General features: G+C 31.0%; 2 protein-coding genes and 1 long non-coding RNA gene across 3 annotated transcripts in view; 2 read left to right on the top strand and 1 right to left on the bottom strand.

Moving 5' to 3' along the window:
• The window catches only part of LOC109181377 (putative late blight resistance protein homolog R1B-14), a 31,536-nt gene extending 31,395 nt beyond the window's left edge, over positions 1-141 (top strand). Inside the window, exon 5 of the mRNA XM_019331127.1 lies at positions 9-141. Within this exon, the coding sequence (XP_019186672.1) occupies positions 9-29 (21 nt within the window). The 3' untranslated portion in view covers positions 30-141. The remainder of the gene's footprint in view (positions 1-8) is intronic.
• LOC109181385 overlaps positions 1-633 on the bottom strand; it is a 90,541-nt gene extending 89,908 nt beyond the window's left edge. Inside the window, exon 1 of the long non-coding RNA XR_002054186.1 lies at positions 572-633. This is a non-coding gene — a long non-coding RNA (uncharacterized LOC109181385). The remainder of the gene's footprint in view (positions 1-571) is intronic.
• Positions 1-16,585, top strand: part of LOC109181374 — a 289,298-nt gene that overhangs the window by 208,176 nt on the left and 64,537 nt on the right. The window contains exons 12-14 of the mRNA XM_019331122.1: positions 2,313-2,404; positions 3,173-3,257; positions 4,837-4,938. Coding sequence (XP_019186667.1) covers positions 2,313-2,404; positions 3,173-3,257; positions 4,837-4,938 — 279 coding nt within the window. The remainder of the gene's footprint in view (positions 1-2,312; positions 2,405-3,172; positions 3,258-4,836; positions 4,939-16,585) is intronic.

Raw genomic sequence — 16,585 nt, 5'->3', positions numbered from 1 at the left:
TGGTACAGAAGGATGGTGTGACACATTAATTGAAGATCTTGGGATAAAAATAGCAGAAAAGTGCAATGGATTACCACATGCTTTAGTACTGGTAGCTGGTATCCTACGCAATTATATAACTTCTGCTGGTTGGCAACGAGTGGCTGATAATCCGCTTCTAGAAATTAACGGTGAAGACCAAAGCTACCATGAGCTAGTAAAGTTGAGCTACAATACTTTGCCTGGTGAGGAGTTGAAAAAGTGCTTCTTATATTTTGCATATTTTCCCATGGGACATGAGATTGTTGCTTGGAAGTTAATTTGTTTGTGGATTGCTGAAGGATTCTTTGAATATGGGTGGAGCCTTTTGAACAAAAAAGTTGAAGCTTCAAACTATTTGAATATTCTTATTAATAGAAATCTTGTGATGGTAAAGAGAAGAAGTGCAGATGGTCAAATCAAAACATGTTACATTCATGACACATTGCATGAGTTCTGTAGAAGTGAAGCTGAAAAGACAATGTTATTCCATGTAATGGATGAGGGACAAAGATTAAATCCTATAAAAAATTTGAAACTTCTTTGTTCCTACTACACTATGAACATATTTGATCATGTAGAAAACAATAATCCATCTGATTCATTCACCAATCTCTTCAACAAAAGGATGGATCCACGTCAAGAAAAGGATAAATATCTTAGATCTTTGTTGTTGTCCTCCTCACAAAAGAGTAAGATTCATTCGACGCCAGAGCAGTTGGAAACCATCCTAAAAACCTTTAAATATCTTAGTGTGTTGAATATTGAATCCCTCACATTTAGCTCGCTGCCAAATGAGCTTTACTCTGAACACAGTAGCATCAGGTATCTTGCAATCACAGCTGATATCAGTTCCCTCCCCAAGTCATTCGAACATCTTTCATATTTGGAGACTTTACTGATCAAAACCACAGAAAGGACATTACAAATTAATGGAGGCATATGGAACATGGAAGAACTATGGCATGTGCACACCAACACCTCTACGCAACTGCCCTCTCCTCCCAAAAGAAGCAAGCATAGCGGTAAACAAAATATCCTCACACTTTCTACCATATCACCAGGGAGTTGCACAAATGAGATCTTCAACATGACCCCCAAACTCCAAAAGTTAGGTGTTCGCGGGGATTTATCAGAACTTTTTCAGGAAAAGCAAAATGTTTGCTTGTTCAACAATCTTCAAATGCTAGAATGCCTTGAAAACTTGAAGCTTCATGGCAACTCTGAGAAAGTAGAGTTGAAGGTCCCAATGTCCGATAAGTTTCCAAGAAGCCTAAGAAAGTTGACCTTGTCTGGTACATTGTTTCAGTGGAATGACATAACTGTATTGGGAGGCCTGGAACAGCTTGTGGTGCTCAAGTTGGATGACAATGCGTTCTCAGGGAAACATTGGAATTTAAGCAGTGATGTTATTTTCAAAGAGCTTCAGTATTTCCGCATTGGTAAGATGAACCTCATAACTTGGACAGCTGTGGACTCAAAGAAAAGCTTTCCAGTTCTTGAAAGCCTGGTTCTCAGGAATTGTATTTCCTTAGAAAATATTCCACATGATTTTGCTAATGTGGACAGTCTTAAAGTGATGGAACTATTTGATGTGAGTGAAATGGTAGCTGATTTTGCAAGAAAGATTTGTGTGAAAAGGCATAGCAAAACAAATGTCAAAATCAATGGATTCGACCAACCCAGCACCTCTATTCGGTCACAAGAAATGGTAAGCATATTGTCCCAGCCTTTTCTATTGGATGAAATTGTCTCTAACTTTTTGCATGTCTTGAAAATTTATAACATTAATTGTAATTTTATTATATTTTTATTTTTTGGAAATTTTTAAATTTTTCTCCTTTTATTTTTTTCTTCTAAAATTATACAGTAAAGATCAATTTCATATTATTTTTAAATTCCCATACAACGTGAAATTGTAAGCTATGCTAAAATTTCATAAATTTGTACTCATACAACCAAAAAAAAAAAAAGTAGAAGAGAAGATATTACAAACACAGAATATTGTCATTTAAACTATTTTTAGAGAGCAAAATTACTATATGGATAGAAGTATGGATTGAAATTTTATAACATTGTAACTTCTATTAAATTTATGTTTTGATGGTGAGATTATTTGAGAGAATGAGTGGAAGATACGCCAACAGAAGTTGCAAAGCATGTTAATTATTTAGTAGATAATGAATCGTGAATTACTAGAAAGTTTGCTCAATATTTTTATTTAAAAAAAAAAAACTTTTTGATTTAATTGAAGTGATAGAAGAAGAAAGTGAATCTATATTAATCATGTACAGGTAAATAACCAAGCTACCCAAGCATATGGGGATGAACATGTCAACACCCGTGGATTCAACCAACCCAGCACCTCTACTTCATCACAAGAAATCGTAAGTATATTGTTTTAGGCCCTGTTTGGTAAATAGCTATTAGCGGATAGTTGTCAGCTGTTAGCTGATTGTGTTAATTAGAGAGTATAAAAGTTGATAATATTAGCTGATTGTAGAAAAGTGTTTGGTAAATTAGTTGTTAACTGATAGCTGTTTGGTATAATTTCTTTTATGAAAAAGCTAATTGAAAAAGTTGCTTGGAGTAGCTTTTTTAATTTTAGCCTTTTGAAGTTGCAAAAAGCTAATTAACCAAACATTTATATTGATATTTTAACTACATCAAACAATTAATAGTGGTCAAATAAGTCAAAATTGACCTATATGCCAATTTTTTACCAAACAGGGCCTTAGCCTTTTTAACCACACAACATAACCTTTAGGGAGATTTGAATTTGGAAGTGCGAATACATACATTAGATGTAAATTATATGAGATTGATGTTTTGTGGTGATATTGTTTGAGGGAATAAATGATGTATGCGTATATATGCCAACATAGGTTGCAAAGTATGTTAATTATTTACCAGGTAAAGAAGTGTTAATTATTTGAAAGTTGGTGTAATATTGAAAAAAAAAATGTTTTAAAGTTGAAGTCAACAACAAGATTCTAAGTGGAATTTTAAGAGAGATGCCTTTTAGCCTTCTTGATTTGATCCGTTCATTTATGTGCAATTTATGTTAGTTTATCTATTATTTATGATCCTTAAAGTAATACTTCAGTAGAAGAAAAGTTTGAATTGTTTTCTCGTTAAATATATTATTCTTACATGTACATAAGCAATCAAATGGGGAGAAAAATATCAACATCAGTGGATTCGATCATCCCAGCACCTCTACTTCATCACAAAGAATCGTAAGTATATTGGCTTGGCCTTTTTAACAATACAACATAACCTTTAGGAGATTTGAATTCCAAAGTGCGTATAACATACATTAGATGTAAATTATACGATATTGATGTTTTGCAGTGACATTGTTTGAGGAAATAAGTGATATATGTCAGCAGAGGATGCAAAATATGTTAATTATGTAGCAAATAAATTAAAGAATCGTGAATTACTAGAAAATTTGTTTTTGTTTTCTTTTCAAAAGACCTTTTGATTTAATTGAATGATTGGAGAAGAATTTAGAAAATTTTTATTTCAATTGATATATTATTCCTACAGGTACATAAGAAATCATAAGGTAAGGAAATTAAATAACTGTATGGATTCTTATATTTAAACAATTTTCTTTTCAACATAAAGTCCACAAAAATATTATATATTGGATTGGATTATATTAAATAGATCTTCAATTCAATTTGAATAGAAATATTTTCTATTATATGAAATTGTCTCTAAGTTTTTGAATATATGTTTTGAACATTTATAACATGAATTGTAAGTTTTAATTATGGAGTATTGTACGTGAGCATATAACCATTAATGTGCAATCCAACTATTAGCTTAGGCTTTTAGTTGAGATGGAGCACATGCTTCAATTTGTTATCGGTCATGGGTTAGAACCTCCACGTTCCCGCACACGTGTGAGCAGAGTTTTAGTTGAGATGTAGCACATGCTTCAGTTAGTATTATATTTATGTTTTGATTGAGAGAAAAAAATGATATATATGCCAACCTAACATAGGTTACGTGTTGCTTGGAATCCCGCACACGTGTGAGCAGAGTTTTAGTTGAGATGGAGCACATGTTTCAGTTAGTATTATATTTATGTTTTGATCGAGAGAAAAAAATGATATATATGCCAACCTAACATAGGTTCCAAATTATGTTAATTATTTACAAGATAAAGAATTGTTAATTACTAGAAAGTTTTTGTAATATTAAAAGAAATTATTTTAAAGTTAGTCATGTGGTTAATTTGATTACTACAAGGCTTCAAGTTTGATTTTCAGTGGGAGACACCCATTAGCCGTCTTGATTTGATCCGTTCAGAACTATATGTTCATAATTATGTTTATAATAATAGAATTATATATTCATAATTTTTGAACTATATATTCATAATTATGAACAGTTTTAGAACTGTACGGTTCCACAACATAATTTGCCAGCTCTGATACCAAATTGAAACATGTGATTCATCTCAACTAAAAGTCTAAGCTGATAGTTAGATTGCACATTTGTGTTTATATATGCTATATGCTCAAAAAGGTAGAAGTATTTTCCAGAGACTAAAATTGTCTAAGTTTTTGTATGTTTTGAAATTTTATAACATTGTAAGTTCTATTAAATTTCTGTTTTGATGGTGAGATTATTTGAGAGAATGAGTGAAAGATACACCAACAGGCAAAGCTTGTTAATTATTTAGTATATAATGAATCGTGAATTACTAGAAAGTTTGCTCAATATTTTTTTTTTTTTTTAAAAGAACTTTTGATTTAATTGAAGTGTAGAAGAAGAAAGTGAATTTATATTAATCCTGTACAGGTAAATAATCAAGTGGATGACAATGTTGCTAGTTATGAGGATGAAAATGTCAATACCAGTGGATTCGACCAACCCAGCACCTCTACTTCATCACAAGAAATCGTAAGTATATTATCTTGATCTTTTTTACCATACAACATAACCTTTTTTTGAATTCCAAAGTGCGTATAACATTTTTGTAAATTATAGGAGATTGATGTTTTGTTGTGATATTGTTTGAGGAAATAAGTGATATATATATATATGTCAGGGGAGGGTGCAAAATATGTTAATTATGTAGCAAATAAAGAATCATGAATTAATAGAAATTTTGATTTTTGTTTTCTTTTCAAAAGACCTTTTGATTTAATTGACTGATAGGAGAAAATTTTAGAACATTTTTCTTTGAATATATTATTCCTACAGGTACATAAGAAATCATATGGTAAGGAAATTAAATAACTGTATGGATTCTTATATTTAAACAATTTTCTTGTCAAGATAAAGTCCACAAAAATATTAGATATTGGATTGGGTTATATTAAATAGATCTTCGATAGATCAATTTAATTTGAATAGAAATATTTTCTATTAGATGAAATTGTCTCTAAGTTTTTGTTTGTTTTGAAAATTTATAACATGAATTGTAAGTTTTAATTATTATATTTATGTTTTGATCGAGATATTGTTCGAGAGAAAAAATGATATATATGCCAAACTAACATATGTTCCAAATTATGTTAATTATTTACAAGATAAAGAATTGTTAATTACTACATACAAAGTTTTTGGAATATTAAAAGAAATTGTTTTAAAGTTGGTTTTGCGATTAATTTGATTACTACAAGATTTCAAGTTTGACTTCAGTGGGTGACACTTATTAACCGTTTTGATTTGATCCGTTCAGTTATGGATAACCTATGTTAATTTATCTATTTATGGTCCTTGAAGTAATACTACAATAAAAGAAGAGTTTGAATTGTTTTCTCGTTAAATATATTATTCCTACAGATACATAAGCAATCAAATGAGGAGGAAAATGTCAGCACCAGTGGATTTGACCACCACAGCACCTCTACACTGTCACCAGAAATAGTAAGCATATTATATATCATTTAGCAAATATCTTACACATAAAAGATTATATATAACATAATCTTTTACTGTGGCTCAAGGCGCTTGTGGTCCTCAAGCAAGGCCTTGAATTGAAGTTAGTTTATTATATATAAACCAATTAATTTAATATTTTTCTTTTCATTTTAAGTTTCAGCAAAAAATAGGATATTGAATTAATTAGATTATTTTAAATATATTATTTGATTTTTTTAAAAAACTTAGTTGTACATTTTTCTTCAGGTTTCTGATGATGATTAATTGTTCGGTCAGCTATGTCAATTGCTTTCTTGAAATAAAAGAATTAAAGTTGATGCATTTGTTTATCTTTGCGCAATGAATGTGTGGATCAGAATTGAGCTACCTATTTTTATATTTTTCTTGACCGTGATCTAGAGGTCAGTCAAAGTCTTTAAACCTTGTTCTTTTAATATTTCTTTCAATTATTATTATTATTATTATTATTATTATTATTATTATTATTATTATTATTATTATTATTATTATTATTATTATTATTATTATTATTATTATTATTATTATTATTATTATTATTATATTTTCAGTGGATTGAGCTTGATTGCCTGAATTATAAATAACTTAAATTTATTATTATGGTTGGTCAGACATGTGGTTCGTTGTTGGATGAATTCCGAAGCAAAGCATGAGTGGGCGCGCATTATTGATGTTGAAAGCGAATTTAAACTAAGTGTGTGTTAGTGATTTCATATTGTTGAATTGGGAGATTAATTATTTTTGTATTTCCAATTTGTGATTACTTTCATATGGTATTTTGGTATCGTAGTCAAGGAGTGAAGGTTATTTATCGTTTTTCTATATATGATGTGTACTGCATATTTGTCTTGGCAGTATATATCGATTTGCTTGTGACTGAAATAAATTACATACACTTTAGACTTTTCATTTCTGTGTTCGTTTTTATCAGTTTTCAAACCATTTATTGTTTATGAATTTTCGCAGACCATGATTCACACAATGTTGCGTGGATCATTAAAAATATATATATTTAATATATTAAACTACATTATTTGTGTACGGGATGTAATCATACAAAATAATATACTTTTAGGCTATGTTTGGTAAACCTAGCTGAAAAACTATAAGCTAGGAGCTGGAAGTTAAAAAGGAGCTGAAAGCTGAAAAACTGTAAGTTAGGAGCTGAAAACTAAAGAGCTATTATAATTGAAAGTGTTTGGTAAAATTAACATTTTGATAAGCTGATAATTGTAAAAAGACTAAGAAGGACATTTTTAAAAAATTTAAAATAGTTTGTTTACGTATTAAAATTTAACATTTTGTTTTTAAAAAATATTAGTATATAATAACAATGGTACATTAAATATTTTAAAAGAATTTCATAACTAGAAAAATTTAAACAAATCAATATCTTAACTAGTTTTTTAATAATTTAATTCTTACGTTTCTAAGATAACATTAAACATATTAATTAATTTTTCCTACGAAATTATTCTCATCAAATATCTTGTTTGAAAATCTTTTTTCCAAAAATTTAATTAATTGGAGATGCTCTAAGACTAGCTATATATCCTTGTTTCCAAACGTGTTGAAGAAGAGTTGGCCTTGAATTGATGATACTATCTATGCCACTGAAAAATTAATGCTTTGCGCAGCTTACGGGCTATAGCAGCATAACAACCAACCAAACACTTAATTACTATATACACATTTCAGAGAGCATTGATTGTGCCTAGTCATGAAGGGCAGGCTGGCTCCAAGTCTCCAACAACCAATCAACTACAACGAACAAAAAAAACGAGTTGCTAAAATTAAACACTGGGCAATTCGCATACCATAAAAATTAATTATTTATGATCTGTTTAAAAAATTGACATCTTATGAACAATGTTAAAAAAATGTTTCTTTAAAATAATATAAAATATTTCCTCTGAATTGTTAAGTTTATGAAACAAAGCATTAGTTCAAAATATTTCAATACTTGTAATCTTCTTCGACAGCTGCACTAGCGTTTTAAATAACAGGGTCAAGTTCAAAACACATGTGGAGGCTGTATTGGTCTAGGAATCACAGTTGGTATTAACTCTATTTTTCAGTAAAAAAGTAATATTTTAAGTGAAAAATACAATATTTTCTAATAAAAAATTAATACTTTTAAGTGAAAATGTAGTTCTTTTCAATTAAAAATAATATATTTCAAGGAAAAAATAAAACTATTCAGTTAAACTTAATATTTTGAATAAACAGTAATGCTTTTGAAAGAAAAAGCAATTTTTTAAAGTAAAAAATGTAATTTTTCATAAAAATAATACGTATTAGTGAAAGACTAATAGCTTTTAATAAAAAAGGTAATTTTTTTAATGAAATACAATACAATTTCGTAACACATGTAGTATGAATAAGGATCAAATAAATTAGTCTTCAACATATTATAGAGGTGAAAGTTGAAAAGAATGATGGGGAATCAAGTCTAACTAGCGGCAATGTTGGAGCAACCTCTCAAAATGTTTTACATGTTTTTTTTTTTTTTCCTTTTGAGAAGATGATATTATTTATTTATTAAAATTAATTTTTCAAATTATACCTCTCCAATAGGTTATATTTGGAAGAATATATTTTTAGCTACAAATAAACTATAGTCTTTGTTTTGTAAAATATAGAGAATTTAAATTAATAACTTATTTTGAGACGAAACGCTAAATAGCGCCTCAAAATAAGCTAGTATTTAGTAGCTTTTAAGTTTTCAACTTTAAATTAGCTTACATGTTATATATCTTAAATAAAATTAAATCTTAGAAAAATTAAAATATAATTTGACCCAATTCAAACCGAAACTAAGTCATTTTTAGTTAATTTTTTAACAATGCGTTAAAGTTTTTCTATATCATCACTACCTGTCTACCATACCTATGCAGCTGCTGTACTTATATTAGTTAATTTAATTTTATGGTTGGGTGTATGGATTTTGTTGATTTATTTCTGCAGTAAAGTTTTTCTATATCATCACTCTTCCTTCAATAATGTCTTCTGACAACTACAATAATTCTTCTGACATCTAAGCTAAAATTTAAAATCGCCTTAACTAGCACTCAACGCCAAAATAATTAGAGAAATACTCCTTACTCCACACTATCACTTTCCACTCTATTTTCTATTCCATACTTACAGTTTTTTTTTTTTGAAAACTCCATACTTACAGTTAAAACTTTGATTTATACAAATAATGTGGGTCATGATTTTTATTATTTTCTTTACCTTTTCTCTCAAATAAAATCAAAATATCATTTTTCACTTTGTGTTCAATTGACACATATGTGACTCTCATTTAGGGAAAGTGGATCAAATCACGGTGGTAGGGTATTGACTCTTTGAACTACAATAGATAGAGAAAATATACTAAACAAATACTACTTTGTAATAGAGTCGATAGTACTCAAAAAAAAAAAAAAAATATATATATATATATATATATATATATATATATATATATATAAATTTCAATTAAAATGTAATATTTTGAGTAAACATGCAATACTTTAAAGAAAAAAGTAATTTTTTATTAAAAATAATACATTTTAGTGAAATACTAATCTAATCTAAAAATTAATAAGTGTGGAAAATGTTATACCATTCCTTTATATCCATTTTTTCGTTACGTTTTTTGAAACATTATGCTATAAGAATTGTACTATACAATATTTTTTAGACAAAAATACTTCTACCTTTATAAGTTCCGTTATCTTTTTCACTATTGTTATTATGCACGTACATCCACTATATATTTTCTTATCTTCTTCAATAATAATACTCCCTCCGTCCCGAATTGGTTGTCTCATTTGCTTTTTGCACGCTTTTTAATGAATTAAAGTAAATGCTATGTATTTTCCAATTATGCCCTTCACTTTTTCACTTTTGGAAATAAAAGCAAAAGTCATAAGGGTAATTTGGGAAAAAGTAGAATGATGGTGATGTTCAATTTTGGAAAGAGGACAACATTTTGGGACAAACTAAAAAGGAAAGTAAGACATGCAAAATGGGACAGAGGGAGTAATATATACACATTATATATTAGTGTTATATGTTAGTTATTTCCTAAAATATAAATATCAAATTTATAAAAATGTTTTACACTTTTATTATTATTATTATTATTATTATTATTATTATTATTATTATTATTTACAATAATATAAAGTACTAATATTCGAAACCTATTTTTTGTGAATCACACATATAGTAAATACTAGTAGCTTTTAATAAATAAATAAATAATTGAAGAGAAATGTAATACATTTTCGTAAAGATGTAATACGAATAAGGATCAAATAAATCATCGAATTTCACAAAAAAAAAAAACAAAAAAAAAAAACAATTTAGTCATTGAACTCAAAAAAAAAAATATGTAATTATCTCCTCTCAGACAAGCAAAAATAGTGCAATCAAATAACTACCCAATTAGGCCATCCCTATTAGTTGGTTTTTCACCGTTTTTAAGAATAGCTATGCTAATGTGGAAGAAAGAAGTGGAGGAATGAGAAAGCTTGGGATCCTCCAGGAAAACATGGATTTTTATCAGAATGGTGGGACCCACCAAAATTTAAAGAAAACGTTGCTTCTCGTGTGCGCTCCAAAACAAGCACCCAGTCGGGCTGTGTACTCCATGCGCCAAGCGGCCGCGTAAATCCGCATGTTTTATATTTCTTTTTTTTTTAATTTCCTTTTTATATCTTGTTTTTCTTTTTCTTTTTTTTTTCCTCCTTTTTCTCTTCCCTCTCATTTTCTCTTTATCTCTTCTTTTTGTTTTCCCCCCTTTTCCCTTCCCTCAAAAAACCTCAACTATTAAGGATGCCCTTAATTTTCGGTAACTTGCTAAGTTGGCGGTTTAAAGTTGATCTTTCATTTTACATATCAATCTTAATTATAAAAATATTTTACATGCCTTTATTTATTATTAAAATTATTTTTTTTTCCAAAAAGAATCATTTTTCCTTCTTCCCTGCCAAGATTCATCTCGCATCCATCCTAAAGGATGAAAACCTTTAATTGTCTGACGAAATAATTGGAAAACGAAAACCGACGACCTCCTCTGATCTGTTCAACGAAGCAACTGACAAACAAAGCATCACCCCAATCTCCATCTTAGAGTCGAGTGAGAGATCTAAATATGATCTAACTATACAGAGAATAATCTACGAAAAACTTAACTTGTAATAGCGGAAGCGGAAGCACGGTAGATCTCCAGTCATGGTTGATATCCTGTTGTGTTGCCTAGTGAACGGTAGACCTGCAGGGTGTTAGCCGTTTTGTCTCACTGGTATTTTCTGAGCAACATGAGTACCATAATAATGAATAATGTATCCCATCAATACAGGCTTTATATAGGCACATTGGTGGAATACAGACTTAAACCTAAATGTCTAGTCCAACCAATTACTTAATGGGCCTAGTCCACTTGCACCATAAGTAAGACTCATAATATATAATATATATTATACGGGAAAGTCTTACCGTCTCCCACTTGGTGCAAGTACTAGCAAACTCTCATCAAAGAACAAAGCACACGAACCATAGTAATATGTCATCTACTGAAAAAGTGAGTAATATCTTATATGATCACATGCATTTTTTATTCTGATCCCCAACTTGAATCCTTTATGAACAAACCCAACGTTTATTCTTGATACCTTAAAGGATGTTTCTCAAAATAACACACACATGCACAACTTAAAAGAAAAAACCATCCAAATTGTACAAAAGAGTACACTGTATGATCTCTAAAATCCTTCAAAGCATGCCTTAAGTAGAGATCTCTTAATATTAGCATAATGCTAACTATATATTCCATGACATTTTTATAAGTTAACATAAGAACTACCTCTAACGGCTAAAAGCTTGGAGTTGACACGTCTGTCACTCCCACTCATCAAAAATAGCCAAAAGATAGTCATGTCACAGAAGCATTCCAATAACTTAAGTATAACATTAAATATTGTTGCCAAGACCTTGTGGTCTAATGGCACCCGGGTTGAACTCCCATATGGAAGGTTATAAGTTCGAGCCTAGAAAGTATGAACACTGATACTCTCTAATAGAATCAGTAGCACTCAAAAAAAACACAAACCCAAGCCATTTCTAAATTCAAACGCGTCTTCCACCACCTTGTCTACCAAAGCTTTTGATTACATAATCTGTTTTGTAATACATATACTAATAATGTAACTATATATATATATATATATATATATATATATATATATATATATATATATATATATATATATATATATATATATATATATATATAAAGGGGTGGGGGTGGGGTGAGGGGGGCAACTGCCCCTTTGGCTCCGTCTCTGATTTTACAAAGTTTTTGTCATAACTTTGGAGTGCAAAATGGGAGTACAAATTGAAAATGTCGTTTTGGGAGTACATCAAGTATTTTTGTTTTGAAAAAGCCCCATCACCAACCATTAAAAAAAAAAAAAAACTCTCCAAAAAAACACTCTTGTCATTGCTCTTATGTAACTTTATGATGTATTTTGTTGCTTTGTTTCTGCAGTAAATTTTCCCGTATCATCACTACTTAGGCAGTTGCAGCGATACTTAGCGATACTTGGTTTGATCCGTTTATTTATGTGCAACCTATGTTAGGGTCTGTTTGGAAACCCAGAAAATGACTTTTGGAAATTATTTTTCGGATTTTTGGTGTTTGGGAAGGCTGAAAATGAAATGGTCAAAGGAAAATGCTAGCTAGTCAATGGAAAATGAGGGCTAAAATCCGGAAAATGACTTCCCCTTTTTTTTGGCGGAAGTCATTTTCCATCTTCCAATCAACACACGCTCAAGCCTTCTTCTCCCAGAAAATGACTTCCCCTTTTTGATTTTTTTTTTCAAATGTTAAGCCTTCTTCACTGGTTTCCCCAGCCGGAAACCAAACTGGTTTCCGACTAGGGAAACCAGTGAGTCTGGTTTTCCGCATCGGAAACCAGATCTGGTTTCCGATGCGGAAACCAGTGCAGTCACTGGTTTCCGATTGGAAACCAGACTCACTGGTTTCGCATTGGAAACCAGTTATGGTTTCCGATGCGAAACCAGATGAATTTTTTTTTTTTTTTGATTTTTTATGTCAAACCAGTGAACTTGTTGCTGTATTTTTTTTTTTTTGTACTGATTATATAATAAAATGCTTTGCTTAATTTGTGGACTTTAATTTTCAAGACTTGATTATTTATGCATTTATGTTGTTTCTAACATGTAATTGTGATTTCAAATTGTCATATTCGGTATATAATAATTAAAATGTTTAAGTATGACATTCTGTTCATTTTCTGGAAAATGAACCAAACACCAAAAGACAGTTTTCCATCATTTTCTGGAAAATGAACCAAACACCAAAAGACAGTTTTCCATTGTGCAGCCAAACACAGGAAAGGAAAATGATTTCTGGAAAATGACTCATTTTTCAGAAGTCATTTTTCAGGTTTCCAAACAGACCCTTAGTTTATCTATTATTTATGATCCTTAAAGTAATACTCCATTAGAAAAAGAGTTTGAATTGTTTTCTCTTTAAATATATTATATTCCTACAGGTACATAAGCAATCATATGGTAAGGAAATTAAATAACTGTATGGATTCTTGTATTTAAACAATTTTATGTTCAAAATAAAGTCCACAAAAATATTAGATATTGGATTGGGTTATATTAAATAGATCTTCAATTTAATTTGAATAGAAATATTTTCTAATAGATGAAATTGTCTCTAAGTTTTTGTATGTTTTGAAAATTTATAACATGAATTGTAAGTTTTACTTATTATATTTATGTTTTGATCGAGATATTGTTCGAGAGAAAAAATGATATATATCCCAACATAGGTTCCAAATTATGTTTTTTTAAAGCAAATTATGTTAATTATTTACAAGATAAAGAATTGTTAATTACTAAAAAGTTTTTGTAATATTAAAAGAAATTGTTTTAAAGTTGGTCTAGCGGTTAATTTGATTACTACAAGGTTTCAAGTTTAACTTTTTGTGGGAGACACCTATTAGCTGTCTTGGTTTGATCCGTTCAGTTATGGATAACCTCTATTAGTTTATCTATTTATGGTCCTTGAAATAATACTACGATAAAAGAAGAGTTTGAATTGTTTTCTCGTTAAATATATTATTCCTACAGATGCATAAGCAATCAAATGGAGAGGAAAATGTCAACACCAGTGGATTTGACCACCCCAGCACCTCTACACTGTCACCAGAAATAGTAAGCATATTATATATCATTTAGCAAATATCTTTCACATAAAGATATATTATATATAACATAATCTTTTACTGTGGCTCAAGGCGCTTGTGGTCCTCAAGCAAGGCCTTGAATTGAAGTTAGTTTCTTATATATATATATATATATATATATATATATATATAAACCAATTAATTTAATATTTTTTCTTTTCATTTTAAGTTTCAGCAAAATATAAGATATTGAATTAGATTATTTTAAATATATTATTAGATTATTTTTTAACTTAGCTTGACGAAATCAGCACCTTAACATGCATACAAGTTCTAAACAGTATGGTAAGAAGTTTGATCATTTTAGGAGAAGAGAAAACAATGGATATTCTTCATTATTGAACTCACACTGACATACAAAGCAAAGAGCCTATTATATACTGTAGACTAAGAGCAGAAAACGGTTATAACAGACTGGAAAGAAGAAGCAAAAATACAGGAATGCCCTTGCTAGGAATGTCCTTGCTTCTATTGTGTACTGCCACCTATTTGTTGTTCATTTATATACTTCAACACCCCCCCGTAAGCTGGAACATGAATATCATGAATGCCCAGCTTAGAGTGAAAGATTTCAAAGGCAGGTTTTGGTAGGGCTTTAGTGAAACCATCAGCAATCTGTTTTTGGGAAGAAACTGGCAGCAGCTTGATCAATCCTTCATGCACCTTTTGTTTGACAATGTGGCAGTCAATTTCAATATGTTTTGTGCGTTCATGGAACACATGATTCTCACCAATAGCAATAGCTGATAGGTTGTCACAAAACAAAGGAGTAGCAGCATCAAATTTCACACTCAAATCAGCTAACAGATAATGCAGCCATTGAACTTCACAAACAGTAGAGGCTAGGGCCCTATATTCAGCTTCTGAGGAAGATTTTGATACTGTGGCTTGTTTCTTGGTCTTCCAAGAGATCAAATTATCACCAAGGTATATGCAAAAACCAGTAATAGACTTTCTAGACTCAATGCAATTAGCCCAATCAGAGTCTGAAAAACCCTTCAGTTGCATCTGGGAATTAGCATGATAGTACAAGCCTTTACCTGGGGAACCTTTGAGATATCTAAGGACTCTATGAGCAGCAGTGAGATGAATATTGGTAGGCACATCAACAAATTGACTTAACTGCTGTACAGCATGTGAAATATCTGGCCTTGTGTTTGTTAAGTACAGCAGTTTCCCAATGAGCCTTCTATAAATCTCAGGGTTGTCAAGAGGATCCCCTTCTGAACTGACAAGCTTTAACCCTGTTGTGGCTGGAGTACTTGCTGGTTTAGCTTCTAAGAACCCATTCTCTTTGAGAATTTCCAATGTGTACTTTCTCTGAAACAAGCTAATGCCATCTGCTGTCCTGACTGCCTCAATTCCAAGGAAGAAATTTAGGTGACCAAGATCTTTAATCCTAAAGGATTTATCCAGAAACTCTTTAAGCTCATTGATCTGTGCTTTGCAATTCCCAGCTATCAAAATGTCATCCACATAGATGAGAAGAGCAGTGAAAGAGCTTCCTGAAGTCTTGGTGAACAATGAAGGGTCTGCCATAGATTGTTGGAAACCAACTTTTTGTAAAGCTGAAGTTAACTTTGCATTCCATTGCCTGCTGACCTGTTTCAGGCCATACAAGGATCTTAACAACCTGCACACTTGCTTTGGTTTGTCAGTATTAAAACCTGGGGGTGGAAGCATGTAGACTTCTTCTTCTAAATCACCATGTAGGAATGCATTATTTATGTCAAGTTGTTGCACATCCCACCCTTTGGTGACAGCCACAGCCAAGAAGGTCCTTATTGTAGTCATTCTAGCAACTGGTGAGAATGTCTCAGTGTAGTCCACTCCTAGCTGCTGAGTGTAACCTTTGGCTACTAGTCTAGCCTTGTATCTCTCTATGGAGCCATCAGCTCTATGTTTGATTTTGAACACCCACTTGCATCCAATTGGGATCTTGCCAGCTGGGAGCTCTGTTAGAGTCCAAGTATTGTTGGCAACTAATGCCTCAATCTCAGAAGTCATTGCTCTTTTCCATGCCTCATTCTGTACTGCTTCTGCATATGATTGTGGTTCTTGTGCTGCTAAGATAGATGAGGCACATAACCTTTGGCTTAGAGACATAGAATCATAGGATAGGACCTTGTCCAGGGTATGTGGAGAAGTCCTCACATGTGTACAGTAGTAATCTTGCAATTTTTTAGGGATGCTTCTAGGCCTTTCAGATCTTCTAATTTGTGGTTGATTTGTGTCTTCTTCCTGCTGGATGGAATGTTCTTCTTGAGAACTTTCACCATTCAATTCATTACTCAATCCATACTCACCATTATTACCAAGTTCTTCATCAGGTCCTGGTGTATGACTTTCTGGTTGAACTGAGGCAT

Source organism: Ipomoea nil, unplaced genomic scaffold (assembly GCF_001879475.1).
Source record: "Ipomoea nil cultivar Tokyo-kokei standard unplaced genomic scaffold, Asagao_1.1 scaffold1043, whole genome shotgun sequence".
Classification (NCBI taxonomy): domain Eukaryota; kingdom Viridiplantae; phylum Streptophyta; class Magnoliopsida; order Solanales; family Convolvulaceae; genus Ipomoea; species Ipomoea nil.
The sequence above is the reverse complement of the archived record's forward strand: the minus strand, read 5'-3'. Positions and strand labels throughout refer to the sequence as shown.